Here is a 16,055-nt window from a genome sequence, read left to right on the forward strand (position 1 = left end):
GTGTCAGGGCGTGTTCCTCCAGGTATGCTTCAGACAGCAAACAAACAGACGGAGAGACCTTCCAAGTAAAGGAGCAGCTCAGTGGTGGGCTACAAGGCCCAGCCATCGGGTTTCTGTTTTAAAGTCCATGGTTTTCCAGAGCCAGGCCACCGGTGTCATGGTTGACAGCAACTGTCCTGTCCTAAGAACCCAGTGCCTCTGTTGTCAGAGGCATCCAGGTTGCTATAGAGACCATGGCACCAGGTCTTTAGGGTCAGCCAGGCTGCTGTGGGCATCAAGGCAGTGTGCCCAGCCTTTGAAAAGCTTGGGTCTGAATCCTGCACCACAGTGGGTCTGTTTATGGGAAAGCTCAGAGTCATAGTTGGACTTATTGCTACAGCAAAATACCTGACAAAAGGAACTTAGAGGGGGAGGAAGAGAGGGAGGGGGAAGGATGAGGGGGAGGGCAGAAGGACTTATCTGTGCTCACACTTCAGAAATGCAGCCCATCGTTGCAGGGAAGGCACAGTGGCAGGAGCTAGAGACAGCTAGCCACACTACTTCCAGAGTCAGGAAGCCAAGAATGGATGCTATGCCCAGCCTGCTTCCTCCTCTGTATTCAGTGCTGGCCCGGAGCCCACAGAATGATTTAGGGTGTGCCTTCTCAGTTCAGTTAACTCAATCTAGACACCCCCTCACAGATATGCCCAGAGGTTTGTCTTTGAGATGATTCCAGATCTGTCAAGTTATCAATCAACCATATCCTGACTCCTCCTCCAGAGGTGGGCACAAATGACCTCCCAAAGCTACCATCTGAAAATGTGGTAGGGAAACCCAAAGCTCCCTGGCCTGTTTAGTTCTGTTCAAAAGAAAGGTCCCCAGCCCCACAGAGTATTGTGAGAGCAGAAGAAGACCCCCAATCTCACCTGCTTCACTCTGGAAACCAGAGTCTGAGCTGAAAGCAATGAAATAATAAACAGGAGCCAAGCCCACGGCACTGACAAATCCCCAGACATCACTGGGCATTCATAGAGTTCCACTGTCCCAGGTCAAGGACAGAAGATTAAGGCCACAGGGGGGGAAAACCAGATAGCCAGAAACTCTAGTTTGCAGAAAGTAGAAACAACATTCCAAAAAAAAAAAAAAAAAAAAATGGCTACCAGGAAGGCTAACTACGGATTCATGGTCCAACTTTGATGGTTTCACTGGGGTTTGGAAATGGATGCAGAGATCACCCACCAGGAGTTTCAGTGGCTCTAACGAATGGTGGACTCCATGACAACTAGGGAGCCGAGTTGCATGACTATGCCAGGAAACTCCTAGGCGGGATCTCCACCTCCAAATAGAGAACAGACTCAAGTCTAAGGCTCCAAGGCCTTGAAGGAAGATGGAGGAAATTATAAACCAGTGATGCTGCCTTATGTGGGAGTGGGAGTGGGGTCCTAGAGATCTCTTCCTAATCAAGGTTCCATGAAAGCAACACCATTTTGACCTCTGCAGTACACCCTCCCCCACCCTGAACTAATGTGGCTAAAAATGTCTCCAGATATTGCCAGGCATCGCCTGTGGGACAGAATCACCCCAGTCAGAAGCCAGGGTTCCAGACATTCTCTGGAATGGTCCCTACAGTTAAGGCCATCCAGGTAGAGGCACCCCAGGCTGTGTCATGAAAGCTCGGGTCCCGTGTCATGGAAGCCCATAATTCTAGGGTCTCTGGGAGCCCATAAATCAGGAAACACAGACAGGCCCATGAAGAAACATGGGACACATGGCTCAGCGGTTAAGAGCACCCGACTGCTCTTCCAGAGGTCCTGAGTTCAATTCCCAGCAACCACATGGTGGCTCACAGCCATCTGTAAAGAGATCCGATGCCCTATTCTGGTGTGTCTGAAGACAGTGACAGTGTACTTATGTATAAGAAACATTGGACGCCAGATGCTAGTCTTCCCAGATGATTCACCATCATTTCACAGCTGGGCCACACATCTGCCCTCCCCCACCAAAGGGCTGGGCTTTTCTCCATGAATCTTCTGGGTTTATTTTTTCCCCCAGAACCAGGGGCAGAGGGTCAGGGAGGGGGCTCATCTGGGAAAAGACTGTGACACAGGGAAATGTGTTTGGATGGCCTTCATGTACACACTCCCTAGTACACCTGTCCCCAACAGGGCCACTTTGGAGAAAGGTCGCTCACTGAGGACACAAAGCTATCTGTAGCCAGGGTGCAATGGCTCTTGCTACTTGCTCCTGAAGTCCAATGCAGTCCTCAAACTCAACTCAGGGAGGGCGGAGAGTGCCCTCCCAGCAGGGCCAGGTGCCTGGTGGAGCTGGCCTTTCCCAGCACACCAGAGGTCCATGAACCGCCACAAGCACCTCTTCAAAAGCCTCACCAGAAGCCACAAAGTTGAGTGTGCAGCCGCTTGGCCTCAGCAAGCTGACAGGAAGAAAGGAACACCCTCCTCCCATTGGTGGGAAACCAGAAGTGGGAGCTTTGGGGAACCAGAGGGCATTTTCCTCTCTGCCCCATCCACCCTCTGACCAAAGACCCAGCCTGCCTCTGACTTGCTGAGAAACTTTGGAAAGCTGCTGCCTCTCTCTGAACCTGTGCGGATAAGGATCAGTCTGGCCCCTCACAGGGCCCTGCGGGCTCTCCCATGGGGCTGGCTGAGAAAGTATGCCACAAGAAGAAGAATACTCCAAAACCGAGGGATGTTGGCAGGGGTGGTAAAGAACAGGAATTTGAGTTCTGGACCGCAGTCTTAGCCCGGCCCACTGGGCTTCCCAGCCGAGTGGCGCGGGGAGCTAATTAGAAAGCCGGCCCTTGAACAGGACAGAGCATCAGGCTCTCCCAGGGACGGTTTATTTACAGTTGCCAAAGCATCCTACAAGGAAAGTTCTCCCTTCAGAGAACTTTGCAACTGTTGGATAAGATCAACTTGCCTTTTTAAAATGCAGGGGAACTGTGAATCCAGCCAGCTGAGCTAATGGAGGGTGGGGGAGGGGGGTGAGGGTGGGAACCTTACCTTCCTGTGCTGCAAACACCAAAGCGGCTGCTGCTAGCAAAGCTGCTGCTGCTGGCAGATCACTTGCTAAGCTCAGGTCAGGCCCGAGATTCTACACCCACACGGGGAGGGCGGCGGGGGGATCTCATAGAGCCTGGGCTAGCCTCAAAGTCACTAGGTAGCCAAGGATAACTCTGATTTTAGATCCCTCTGCTTTCACCCCACAAGTGCTGGGATTATAGTTGTACACCAATATGCCCAGTTTATGCAGTACTGGGGATGGAACCCAGGGCTTTGTGTGTGGTGTCGGCAGCTACTCTACCAATTACGCCACATCCCATGTACACTGGAGCCAGAGACCGACCCTGAGTGTTTGGGTTGGGTTTTTTTTTTTTTTGTTTTTTTGTTTTTTGTTTGTTTTTGTTTTTGAGATAGTCTGACACTAACCTGGAGCTCACCAAGTAGGCTAGACTGGCTGGTCAGCAAGTGGGGACCAGCTGTTTCTCCCTCCCCAGCACCGAGTGTCTGGCACATGCCTCCATGCCGGTCATCAAGAGTTCTGAGGCCTGAATACAGGTCCTTGTGGTTGCAAAGCAATCGCTTTCCTGCCTGAGCTATCTTCCCGGACCCTTAAACAACAAGAAAACCGTTTAGTAAAAGAAAGTTAAAGCCAAAGCTAATATACTAAGGAATAAGCCACCTTCGCCCTGGATCTCCCAGGAGGGAAGCAGAGGGCTGCTGTTCTCACCGACCTCCTCCTGCACTGCTGGCCAGGCCCTACTCCCCCATTCAGAGCTTGCTCTTTGCCTTCCTGTACCCACTGGTCATGTGGGTCATTCACACTAGGGGTGGGGAGGGTACAGGGACCCATTTCTGAGGAAATGATAAGATATTCAAGAATATAGACACTTCCCGCCTTCACACACAGGCATGGCAGCATGCAATTCCTACAGCCCAGGGTAGGCAAGAGGCATCCTCCAAGCAGTGAAGAAACAGACTCCACGGCCCTGGCTCATCTACCCAGCCCAGCCCAATTCACTCTGCTTGAGCGCTACCAAACAGCTCCCAGTTCCTAGGAAGCGAAACTCTGCCCTCTCTCAGACCCAAGGCACTTTGTGCAGCTGCTCTAAAGAGGGTCACCTGTGTACAGCAAGGCTTGAAGTCATGCGGGGGTGGGTAGGTAACAGGAGATCTGAGCCGTCTAAAAGCTGAAAGAAATGTGGAAGGGTTTGCCCTGGGCTTGGAGTTTCTTTCTAGAATGTTCCTTTTTCTCTCTCTTTTTTAAGATTTTTATTTTTTTATGCATATGAGTGTACTGTAGCTGTCTTCAGACACACCAGAAGAGGGCATCAGATCCCATTACAATGATTGTGAGCCACCATGTGGTTTCTGGGAATTGAATTCAGTACCTCTGGAAGAATAATTGGTGCTCTTAACCAATGAGCCATCTCTCCAGCCCTCCTTTTTCTCTTTTTAAATTCACTCCCTTGTGATCAGCTTGACCCATTTTGGGCTTAGGTTTCAATGGGGCGCAACGGTCTCTGAGGCTTGGTTAGAAGCCAAGAGCCATAGTTGGAAGTTGGGTTTCTCTGTTACCACCCCTGGTAAAGATACCCCAGGTGGCTGGTGGGACCTCAGAAGTTGCAAGACCTGGGGTCCCCTCGTCAAGCAGTCCCTAGAAACTGGGTCTGATGCTGTGTTCTCCCCTGGTGCCAGGATGGGGTCCTGCTGGGAGCTGTGGGAGCCTATGACTGGAACGGGGCAGTGCTGAAGGAGACAAGTGCAGGAAAGGTGATTCCTCTCCGAGAGTCCTACCTTAAGGAGTTCCCGGAGGAGTTGAAGAACCACGCCGCATACCTAGGTGAGGCCCTGGTGACAGAAGGTGAGAGGGGCCCTGGATCGAAGGGCCCATCTGTGTCTGTTGGCAATCCCAGACCTAGCTACAAGGCTGGCTTCCCCCTAGCTGTGCTCCATGCCCCATGCCAGCTTCTAAACACATAGAATAAATGAGTTCTCCGTATCTCCGTAGCATATGGAAGCTTCTAGACTCTCTGTCAGTTGTCAGGGTCCTTAAAGCTTCAGGTCCAGGCCAGAGCTACATCAGACTGGATCTGCCTCCCCTAGTACGAAGTGCAAGTCTGGTCGACACCTACTCTCCCTTTTATTAAATAACTCCGGGCTTTGTTTTGTGTTTGCTATTGTTGTGGGTTTTTTGTTGCTTTGTTTTAGTTTGGTTTGGTTTGGTTTGGTTTTGTCTTGTTGTTTTTTTTTTTTAGCGCTGGGGATCAAGTACAGGGCTCTGTTTGCATAAGCCAACCACATGCTCTCCACTGAGCTAGATCTCCAGACTCTTTTATTAATCCACGTGCACAAGAGAAGCAGAACTCAATGCTCCGCCTCAGGCCTGACTGACTGAGCTCCATGACAAAACCCAGCAAGGCCTACTGAGCACCTAGCACCAGAGACCAGCCTGTTTCCTCCTTCTGCAGGGTACACGGTGACATCGGTTGTGTCCTCCAAGCAGGGGCGCGTGTATGTGGCTGGAGCCCCCAGGTTCAACCATACTGGCAAGGTCATTCTGTTCAGTATACACACCAACCGGAGCCTCACCATCCACCAGGCTCTTCGGGGCGAGCAGGTAATGGACGGCAGGCTGCAGGGGGCAGGCTGTGGGCAAGGGTCAGGGTCTGACCTAGGTGGACTGGATAGAGGGGCTTTTCCCTCTCAGCAAAAAGGTCCCACACCCACAAGCATTCCCCTGTGGGGGTGGACGCACGTCTAATTCTCTCTGTGGTTGAAGGTGCCTGCAAATGCAATTACTACCCTAACAGCCGTAGAACCTGCACTGTCCCCTCCCCTCAAAGCCAACCCAGCTCTGAGCTACATCAGGGGGGAGCCTGGGACAATTTCTTCCCTCCAGCTTATAGACTTCTTGCCTCTTGAGTGCTGGGTGATCTCTGTCGCTACCCTGCCCGCCAACCTGCCCTGTCAGTCCCTGCCTTGTGTGCACTGGAATAGAAGCTACAGGCCACATTAGTATAGATAGAGCTACCTGACCTGGGATTCTCCTGGCCCTGGGGCATTCTGAAAGGACAGTCACCTCCTTGAGCTGCCTTGTGCCATCTCTCCACCCCACAGCAAGACCCACAGGGACGCTTGCCACTGCCCCAATAGGGATATGGCTGATCTCAGACTGTGTGACAGACTGTGGCAGGTGATCACGATGCCAATTAAAAGCACGGTGGCAGGAACAGAATGAATCATTGCAGCAGCCAAGGAAGCCTTGGTCCCAGGAAGCAACACAGCTTCTCCAAGCCCTCACAGCAGATTCCTGACCAGGACAGGTTAAGAACCCAGGATCTTGACTCCCCAGCAGCCCCTAGACCAGGCCTTGGCATCGTCTCACTGACAGCATCCTCTGGTACCCTGGAGCCAAGCTAAGCCCCACCCAGGTCCCCGACATGCCTTCCCTCATTACTTAGAGCGAGAACAGCCCATCCTACAGCATCTCCTGCCCATGGCCTGACACGAGGACCCACTCCTCGCATGGCAACATGAGCACTACCTACAGTGGGTCACAGTTCTGCCACTCCTCTTCGAGGCCAGTGGGGCACTGCTGTGCTCCATGTTCAGACTGGGAAACTGCCCTACTACCCCGCCTCAACTCCAACCTGCTCCACTTCACTCCACCATCACCCCTGCTCCACTCAACTGCCCCTGCCCCCATACCCCACACTCCACCCCATCCTCAACCCCCATACCCCACACTCCACCCCATCCCCAACCCCCCACCCCACTCCGCCCCACTCCATTCCACCTCACCCAGCTCCCCTCTGCTCCCATTTGCTCCAGCCTGCTCTAACCCACTCAAGGCCAGCTCCTTCAGGAGGAAAGGCTAGACCCGAAAGCTGCAGGAAATTTGCTGATAACTAACAATTCGTTCCTGCCCAGCTCCACCTTCAACATCAGAACAAGAAACCATAATGCCAGAAGCAGCAAAACTAAGTAGATTCCAGATTATTATGACACACACAGTTGAAGCCTCAAACTTAATCACCCACTGCCTTATAATTACTCAGTAGAGACACCTCTCTTCTCTCTCTCTCTCTCTCTCTCTCTCTCTCTCTCTCTCCCTCCCTCCCTCCCTCTTCCTCACCCCAGCCCAAGTTCATTATTTCCTTTTTCTTCTGTCTGTATGTCTTTAATCTTCCTCCTTATTAAAGGTTTTGTGCTTTATTTTGTTTTTGAAAAATGATCTCATACGTAGCCCAAGATGGCCCTAAACTCACTATGTAGCTGAGGATTGCCTTGAGCTCCCGACCCTCCTGCCTCCACCTCCCATGTTAGGATTACAGGCACACACCACCACACCCGGTTTATGTGGGGCTGAGGCTCTGACTCAGGACTTCAGCGTCCTCGGCAAGCACTCTATCAACTGAGCCACATTCCAAGCTCGCATTGTTTTTAAACCGCAGAACAGAGTTCTGAGCTGAACATGGCTGCTCACTCCCTTAGTCCTGGGAGGAAGAGGCAGGTGGACCTCTGTGAGTCTGAGGCCAGCCTGGTCTACATAGCAAGCACCAGGACAGCCAGGACTACATGGTCGTATGCCTAGAGATAATGGCACAAAGAACATTAGGCTTCTGTTGTCAGAGAGACTTGGCCAAGCAATAACCAGGCTTCTGACCTTGGCCAGACAACCAGAATTCTTTGGGTTTCAAGTAACTTGTATAAAATGAAATAACCAGGCTAAGGTATAGGCTCAGTCCTTCTTTGGGGGTATGGTACTAGCTTAGCATGTACCAAGATCTGGTTTTAACTCTTTTTCCTAATAGCATGGTGTACCCATGAGCTAACCCAAGGCTGTAACCTTTGTCTCACAAAGGCCCTGCCACAGGCTGTTCCCTCTAATAAACATTTATTGAGCCCATCCTGTTTGCCAGGGCCTACCTCATTAAGTTGCCATGAAGGGAGCAGGCCCTGATGAACTCATCACAGGCAGTGAGTGGGGGAGCTCAGAGAAACCTTTTACAAAGCAGTGACACATCTGTTGAAGCCTGAGTGACTGCAGGAGGAGAGGGTTGGGCAAAGATTTAAGGAACGGGAAAGCTTATGCAGAAGGAAGCTGAGATCCAGCCCAGGGCCTGGGCTTTAGAGAAGAGAACTGGTTCATGAGGGGCGGGAAGGAGGCTGGCAGAGGAGGCTCTGAGGCTCTGTGCTGGGAGCCAGGGACTGCTGAGCAGAGGCTGGGCTGGGATCCCATAGAGTTATGCTAAAGAGTTTAGGCTCTCTCCCAATCACTGGGTTGTATATGGCCAGGGGTGGAGGCCAGGCTACCACAACAAGGGTTGGAAGCCAAGTCTAAAGGAAGAACAGTCAGGGGGCAAATGAGATGTTGGCCAATATTAGAGATGGAGGCACAGCCAGGGGTCCTCAGTCACTAATGAATGGTGAGTGGTGTCCATATAAGAAGTGCTACACCAAAGAACAGAGAGGAGAGCAATCAATCACTGAGATGGGCATAGACAGCCACAGTCACTATCAGCAACGGGAATGCCAGTGAGCTCCTTGACACGGAAACCTGAAAATGAACCAATTATTGTGGCTCAACCAAAACCATCAGGGTCCACACCTCACTCTGAATCAGCAGCAATCACATCATAAAGCACAATCTGTCACCGTTGGCTGTGGCAGTCATGAACTCACAGCAGCTAAGGTTACCAGAGTAAGATCAAGCCTTCCAGTGTAGGTGGGGGAGGGGTTCACAGGGCCCCACCCCCAACTGATGAGTGATCCATGGCTGCTGAATGAAGGAGAGTCGTTCTTTGGGGGTGTGGCCTCTAGTATGCACATAGGCAACTAGCCTGCTGCTGTTTGAAGATACAATGTTGAGAGGAGTTGCATGAGGGGGGCTGGGGGAGGAGGGAGGAGTTGGAGGGGGAGAACTGGAAGTGGAGAGTGGATAGGGCTGTGTTTTGTTACATGCATGTCTGAAATTATCAAAGAATACATTTCTTAAATGGGGCCTTCATGAGGAAAAATATTGTCCTGGAGAAAAGGTTCTGGATACATTGTTATATCAATAATTAGGAAAGATGAAAAACAGTCTCATTGTAACAATAAGGATATATTCATAGATAAGAACTGACAATGTAAAGGCACAGTAGAACAGAGTAGAGGAAAACACAGTGAAACATTCCTGCTGGCTGGGTCTGAGTGTTGAGACTTTAAGTAACTTTTATTTTTAATCTTCATACTTTTTATAGTTTCCTCTTTTGCTGTTGTAATATTTCTGGGTTTTGTCACTATAACATATTGCTGCTCAGGAGAATAAATAACCATGATTAAAGTTAAGTAATGGGGACCCAGCTTGATCCTTTTCCCATTGTGTGCCGCAGATAGGCTCCTACTTCGGGAGTGAGATCACCTCGGTGGACATCAATAATGACAGAGTGACAGATGTCCTGCTGGTGGGCGCACCCATGTACTTCAGCGAGGGCCGAGAGAGAGGCAAGGTGTATGTCTACAACCTGAGACAGGTACTGTGGCCAGGGGAGTCCAGGCAGCTCTGCAGGGCATCAGAGCCCTGTTCTGACTTGGTCAATCTCAAGGAAACCTGCAGGAGCCAGCAGGAAGAGCAGGAGTCGCTCTACCCAGGGCTCTAGTATCTGGGCTCCTGTCCTCAGGAAGGGTTCTTGGGGAGGGAATGGAGAGACGCCACTTGGTGCAGGCTGGGGGATCAAGATACCAGAGCCTGAACTCAGTTCCTCCGTCTCTCCCTGGCTTTGGTTTTACAGAACCGGTTTGTTTTTAATGGCACTCTGAAGGATTCCCACAGCTACCAGAACGCCCGGTTCGGGTCATGCATTGCCTCCGTTCAAGACCTCAACCAAGATTCCTACAATGACGTGGTGGTGGGGGCCCCTCTGGAGGACAGCCACAGAGGGGCCATCTACATCTTCCATGGCTTCCAAACCAACATCCTGAAGAAGCCCGTGCAGGTGGGGCTCTGGAGACTGGGTAGAGCAGAAAGCAGGGGTGTCTGAGCAGCACCCATGAACTCCTGTGGTTCCGTTTCCTTTCACGCCTTCTTGCAGGAAGGATCCTATCTGTCTGTCCTGCCTCACGTGGAAATATTGCCAAGGGTGCACTGTATGTTCTGGCCCCCCTTCCTGTCCTCATATACACCTTTATCTTTTCCACATCCATTCAAATAAAAATCCCAGGCACAAACATCACTACCTCGACAGGACCAGCTGGGACTGGACAGCTCCCACATGGGTCCATTTTTACTACAAAGAGACCTCACATCTCAGTTTCTCAGGGTCTCATCCAACAACACAAATTTACCAACACTTTTTAAAATGTCTTTTCTCTTTAAAGAGAGCAATCTGTATATGGATGTTTTGCTTGCACGCATGTGTTTATAATGCCCAAGGAGGCCAGAAGAGAGCAGTGGATTCCTTGGAACTAGAGCGATAGACCATTGTGAGCTGACGTTTGGGTGCCAGGAACCATACCTACGTCCTCTGCAAGGGTGGCCAGTGCTTTGTGGTTTTGGTTTTGGTTTAGATTTACTTATTCTATGTATGAGTGATGTCTGCATGTATGCATGTGCCTGGTGCCCATGGAGGTCTCAGATTCCCTGGAACTGGAGTTAGAGATGGCTGTGGACTGTCATCTGTAAGATGGCTATGAACCGCCATGTGGATGCTGGGAATCAAATCTAGGTCCTCTGTCAAAGGACAAGTGCTCTAACCACCAACTGTCCCTCCAACTCCACTTTCCTTCTTTCTTTTTCTCTTCTCTTCTCTTCTCTTCTCTTCTCTTCTCTTCTCTCTCTCTCTCTCTCTCTCTCTCTCTTTCTCTGTGTGTGTGTGTGTGGGTGGGTGGGTGCACACGCATGCACGTGCGGGAGTGCATGCATGAAGGTGTGTGTGTTGTGGGGGTTTTTGGTTGTTTGTTTGTTTGAAGAAAGGTTGACTTAAATGGCCCTTGCTGACCTCAAACTCACAGAGAGCCACTACCATCTCTGTCCACCCCGATCATGCACACACAAATCTCTCTCTCTCTCTCTCTCTCTCTCTCTCTCTCTCTCTCTCACACACACACACACACACACACACACACACACACACACGTCTGTCTGTTTTGTTTTGGGAACCTCCTCTAAGATTATTCAGGGCCTCTGTGTGACCCGGCCACTGTGTGATCCTATGCATTGGAACCTGCTGGTTCAATAGTGGATACTAAAAGGCAATGAGTCCCTGTCTCCCAGAATCTATCAGTAGATAATTGTGCACCGATAAAGGGTAGGACCCAAGCCCCACCCACTTCCCTGCCTAATTGTTAATAGAGCCCAGTGAAGGTACGTACAGTTGTGAGTTAATGATCTAAATAGTTGTATCAAGTCTAGAGAATTAGTAAGGTGGTCAAATAAATACACCAAGATCAGAGGTGCCAGGAATTTGTTATCCGCCCAGTAATATCCATTGGCATTCAATAAGTACTTCATTTTGTTTTTTATGGTGCTGAAGATCAAAGGTAGGGCCTTGCACCATCCAGGTAAGCACCACACCATCCGGTTACACCTTCAAGCCCTTGAGGGTTTTTTTGTTTTGTTTTGTTTGTTTGTTTGTTTGTTTGTTTGAGGCAAGGTCTTGCTGTGTAGATCATACTGGTCTTGAATTCGTGACCTGAAATTTCTACCTCTAAAGTACTAGGACTCTAAATGTGAGCCATCAAACCTTGTTGGGGAATATTTTGAGACATGTTTTCACCCAAAACAGTGACTTTAAAGGTAGTGATATTCTAGGCGCCTCATCAAGCAGCTGTCAGGTTCTCAGAGCTCAGGATTGTGTCTGTCCCGCTAGAGCTAACCTGGCTCACAGTACACACACCCTTTCTCCCCTCTCCCTGCAGAGAATATCAGCCTCAGAGCTGGCTCCCGGCTTGCAGCATTTTGGCTGCAGCATCCACGGACAACTGGACCTCAATGAGGACGGGCTTGTGGACCTAGCAGTGGGCGCCCTGGGCAACGCTGTGGTTTTGTGGTTGGTTCCCCTGCTTTCCCTAACTGGAGGGCTCTCCTGTGTTAACTGAATAGAGTGTTTCAAAAGTCTGCTTCAGGGTTTTCCCCTCTTGATGAACCCTAAACCTCTCCCAGCCCATGTAGTCCTGGAGTCCTAATCTCTGTTCTCAGTGGAGTTCTAGGACTGGAGACCACTCTCTGTCCCCAGAACTCAGAATTTTTCCTATGCCCTGCTTCCTGCAGCATCTGTTCCACTCATGCCTTGCAGGCTCCTTAGAGGAAGCATTGAGCCCCTCCTAGAATCATTCTCCTCTCCTCCTGTGTGGGAGAATGGACATGGAATACGGGGTTTCTTTCTCCCAACCCCTCTGATTTCATTTCCTTCTGTGTGGTTCCATATCAGTGTTTGAGGAAATCCTGTGAATCTCCTTGTGTACCGCTGCTTTTAGAATGTAGTCCTGGTTTGCCCGGAACCCACCGTGTAGACCAGGTTGACCTCGAGCTCACAGAGATCCACCTGTCTTTGCTGAGATTAAAGGCATATGCCCGGCTGATTGGAGCTTTTGTAATATAGGTTGCCGAGATAGATTTCAACGTTTAGGTTTTCTGCACTAACTTAAAATGTGAAGGAAAAAAAAAATAAAAAACCAGCCAACGCTCTGTCATTCAGCACTGACACTTTCAAGGCCTGGCTGTGCTTCCGGTCTTCCCCCTCAGTTGTACTCCGTGTGCCTCCCACTCGACCTCACTCCAGCACTCATTAGACTTGCAGAGTCTGTGCCAGCAGACTGCATCTGGATCTGCAGGACGTAGCGGTGCATGCAGATTAAAACTCGAGACACAGCTTTAGAACATGTTCGTGTCTCTCTCAGTTTAGTGTGACCTGGGCTGCATGGGATTCCTTTTCTGTCCCTTTCCCTGTGAAGCCAAGGATGGCTTTGAGCTTCTCATACTCCTGACTCTGTCTCACCACCTCACCTTGTTTATGTGGTGCTGGGAATCAACCCCCGAGCTTCGTGAATGCCAGGCAAGCACTCTACCAACTGAGCTACACCCCCTGTACCCGGCATGGAGTTTCTTTTCCTTTTCTCTTCCTTTTCTCTTTTCTTTGCTCAACTGTTCCGTCCTGATCTGGATCAACAGGTTGCTCCTCAGTAACAGGTCCCAAGAGAGAGGACCAGAAAAGGGAGGGGATCAGAAGATAAGGAGACAGAGAAGTTTAGGATTGGGAGATCTTGCACAGACTGTCTTTGCTGAGTGTCTTAATTGGGGTTTTACAGCTGTGAACAGATACCATGACCAAGGCAAGTCTTATAAAGGACAACATTTAATTGGGGCTGGCTTACAGGTTCAGAGGCTCAGTCCATTATCACCAAGGTGGGAGTATGGCAGCATCCAGGCAGACATGGTGCTGAAGGAGCCGAGAGTTCCACGGCTTGTTCAGAAGGCAGCTAGGAGAAGACTGGCTTCCAGGCAGCTAGGACACAAGGGTATTAAAGCCCACACCCACAGTGACCCACCTACTCTAACAAGGCCACACCTCCTAATAGCGCTGCTCCCTGGGCCAGCATATATAAGCCATCACACCATTAAAGCTCATTTTGAAGTATAGTATTTTTATATACGATTTTCAGGGGGAGATATGGAACAAAGTCAGCAGAACCATCATAGACGGGATGAAATTGCAAAGCTGCACAAGGGAATGCTGGGTATCTCTAGAGCATTGCAGCACACAGCAGCCAGGGGACTGTAACCTCCAGTCTCTTCAGGGGGAAACCCGAGTCCCCAGGAACTGAACTTTACCTCCTGCAAAGCTCTAGCCTCAGCCCCAGACTGGCCAAGTCTGCTCCTGAGCAAGCACATGGAGCTAGGGTCCTTCTGTCCTTTCACAGGGGCTTCTGAGAAAGCCTTGGGTCAGTCCAGCTCTCAATACTTCTGTGCATACGGATGCCTGTGACGGCCAGAAGGGGATGTCAGATCCTCTAGAACTGTAGCTACCGGTGGTTGTGAACATCCACATATGTTGGTTCTGGAAACCAAATCCAGGTCCTCTGAGAACGCAGACCTGAGCCATATTCCCAGCCCCCCTCTCTCTCTAGTGGATTCAAATATATCTTGGGCCTGCTAGGAAGGATGGGGGGAAGTCAGTAGTTCTCAACTAGAATAACCCTGGAGAAAAGGAGAACAGGGTGTCCCAGAGCCCAGAAGCTGCTAAGTCCTACCTTTCTCTCTCTGACCCTCTCCTGTAGCTTCCCAAGCTCTCTCTGCTCCATCTATTACACTGCACCCTGTAGGCAGGTTTTACAGACTCTGCTCCCATCTGGATCTGTACCTTCGCCCCAGGGTCTCAGGCAGGCAGGCAGAACTCCAGCCCTACCCTAGCTTACCTGCCTTTCTGTTCCAGGGCGCGTCCCGTAGTTCAGATCAACGCCAGCCTCCACTTTGAGCCTTCCAAGATCAACATCTTCCACAAGGACTGCAAGCGCAATGGCAGGGATGCCACCTGCCTGGCTGCCTTCCTCTGCTTCGGACCTATCTTCCTGGCACCCCACTTCCACACAGCAACCGTCGGTAAACCAGCCTCCCTGGGCGGTCAGCAAGCTCCAGTCTCTCTGTGGGCCTTGTGATTGTTCCGGTTCACAGCCTGGGGCTTTCCCAAAATGGGGTCTGAGTACCAGGTCACATCCTGAGACACCTTTGACGTCTGCTGGATTCTCTGATGATGCTTTCCCTTCAAGGGATTCCTGGCAAGGGCAAGAGGGCAGGACTGATGGAAAGACCAGGAACAGAGGAACATCCCTTGGTTGTGTTTTGAATGGGATGCAAAAGGCAGGCAGTAGAGTACAGAGAGGAGGCAAGGAGTCAGCCAGACACGGAACCAATCTGGAGCCAGCAATGAGGAGCTGAGAACACAGTGGCTCACAGCTGCCACCCAGCAGGGACATGGGCTTGGGAAGGGTCCTCTCCTTTTACCTCAGACTGGATTCAGGCACACACTTCCTGAACCAGGCAGCCCTGGAAGTGATGGATGCATTAGTGACCACAGGTAGTGTCCTCTTCAGTGATAAAGGCACAAGAGCAAGGACGAGAAGGGTTTGGGGGCGTAAGGGGGCACATCCCAGCCTGGTGGCTGTGCACTTTTCCTGCATGTTCCATCTATGGCAGGACAAGGATTCAAGGACACAGCCACCAGAGGGCAGCATGGGGAACAGAAGGCACTCTGCCATTCTCTCAAACTTTTGTAAGCTAAGGGCTGAGGGCCTCAAGCCACAGAATACAGACAAGAGTCTGAGGAGCATCGTTAGTGTGAGTGAAGCCTCCAGGAGAAGCTCCTACAGGTCCAGAGCAACAGTGTGAGGCAAGGTGTTGGGGGAGAGCTGAGGAGGTCATTTGTGGGCAGAGCTGAGCAACACTGGCCTCACTCAGGTCCCTCTCCTTCTCCCAAGGCTTACGTCCCTCTTTCGTCCTCCCTCCTGCCTCTCACATCTTATCCTCTTCAGCCCCTTCCTCCTTAACACAGTCCTTGCTCCCCATATGGAAGCTTCTGGCTTCCAGCCACCTGTGAGGGATGAGGCCAGCCCAGAGGCTGAACAGGTCGGCAGATGTGGATGAAGCCCCAGCTTGGTCTTGCCCTCTCTCCTCTTCCAGGCATCAGGTACAATGCAACCATGGATGAGAGACGGTATATGCCACGGGCACATCTGGATGAGGGTGCAGACCAGTTCACCAACAGGGCTGTCCTACTCTCTTCTGGTCAGGAACACTGTCAAAGGATCAACTTCCACGTCCTGGTGAGCCCAGCAGCCCATGAGCGGGTCAGGTCCTAAGCCCTACAGAGGAAGGGTACAGAGGAAGATCTGTAGGAGAAGTGAAAGCCCCGTAGTTGCCAGGGGCTTGTTCTGAGCCCTCAGTAGAGAGCCAGGAAGTAGCATGGCTAACCTTGGCCAGTGCCCCTCCTCAGGCCCCAGATAAAAGCCTTCATGGCTATCCTGCCCACCTGCCTTCCCAGCTCTTCCTCCCCAGAAGGGATGAAACCAGGGAGGTGA

General features: G+C 51.0%; 1 protein-coding gene and 1 long non-coding RNA gene across 2 annotated transcripts in view; one reads left to right on the plus strand and one right to left on the minus strand.

Annotated features, from left to right (window-relative positions):
- Positions 1–16,055, plus strand: part of Itga11 (integrin subunit alpha 11) — a 108,706-nt gene that overhangs the window by 67,621 nt on the left and 25,030 nt on the right. Inside the window, exons 11-17 of the mRNA NM_001413793.1 lie at positions 4,695–4,839; positions 5,468–5,616; positions 9,377–9,517; positions 9,776–9,979; positions 11,901–12,031; positions 14,414–14,580; positions 15,658–15,800. Coding sequence (NP_001400722.1) covers positions 4,695–4,839; positions 5,468–5,616; positions 9,377–9,517; positions 9,776–9,979; positions 11,901–12,031; positions 14,414–14,580; positions 15,658–15,800 — 1,080 coding nt within the window. The remainder of the gene's footprint in view (positions 1–4,694; positions 4,840–5,467; positions 5,617–9,376; positions 9,518–9,775; positions 9,980–11,900; positions 12,032–14,413; positions 14,581–15,657; positions 15,801–16,055) is intronic.
- LOC120094183 (uncharacterized) lies at positions 13,273–15,698 on the minus strand. The gene is made up of 3 exons (XR_005488251.2): positions 15,569–15,698; positions 14,397–14,753; positions 13,273–13,960 (listed from the first exon to the last, which is right to left on the minus strand). It is a non-coding gene; the product is annotated as an uncharacterized LOC120094183 (long non-coding RNA).

This window comes from Rattus norvegicus, chromosome 8 (genome assembly GCF_036323735.1).
Source record: "Rattus norvegicus strain BN/NHsdMcwi chromosome 8, GRCr8, whole genome shotgun sequence".
Classification (NCBI taxonomy): Eukaryota; Metazoa; Chordata; class Mammalia; order Rodentia; family Muridae; genus Rattus; species Rattus norvegicus.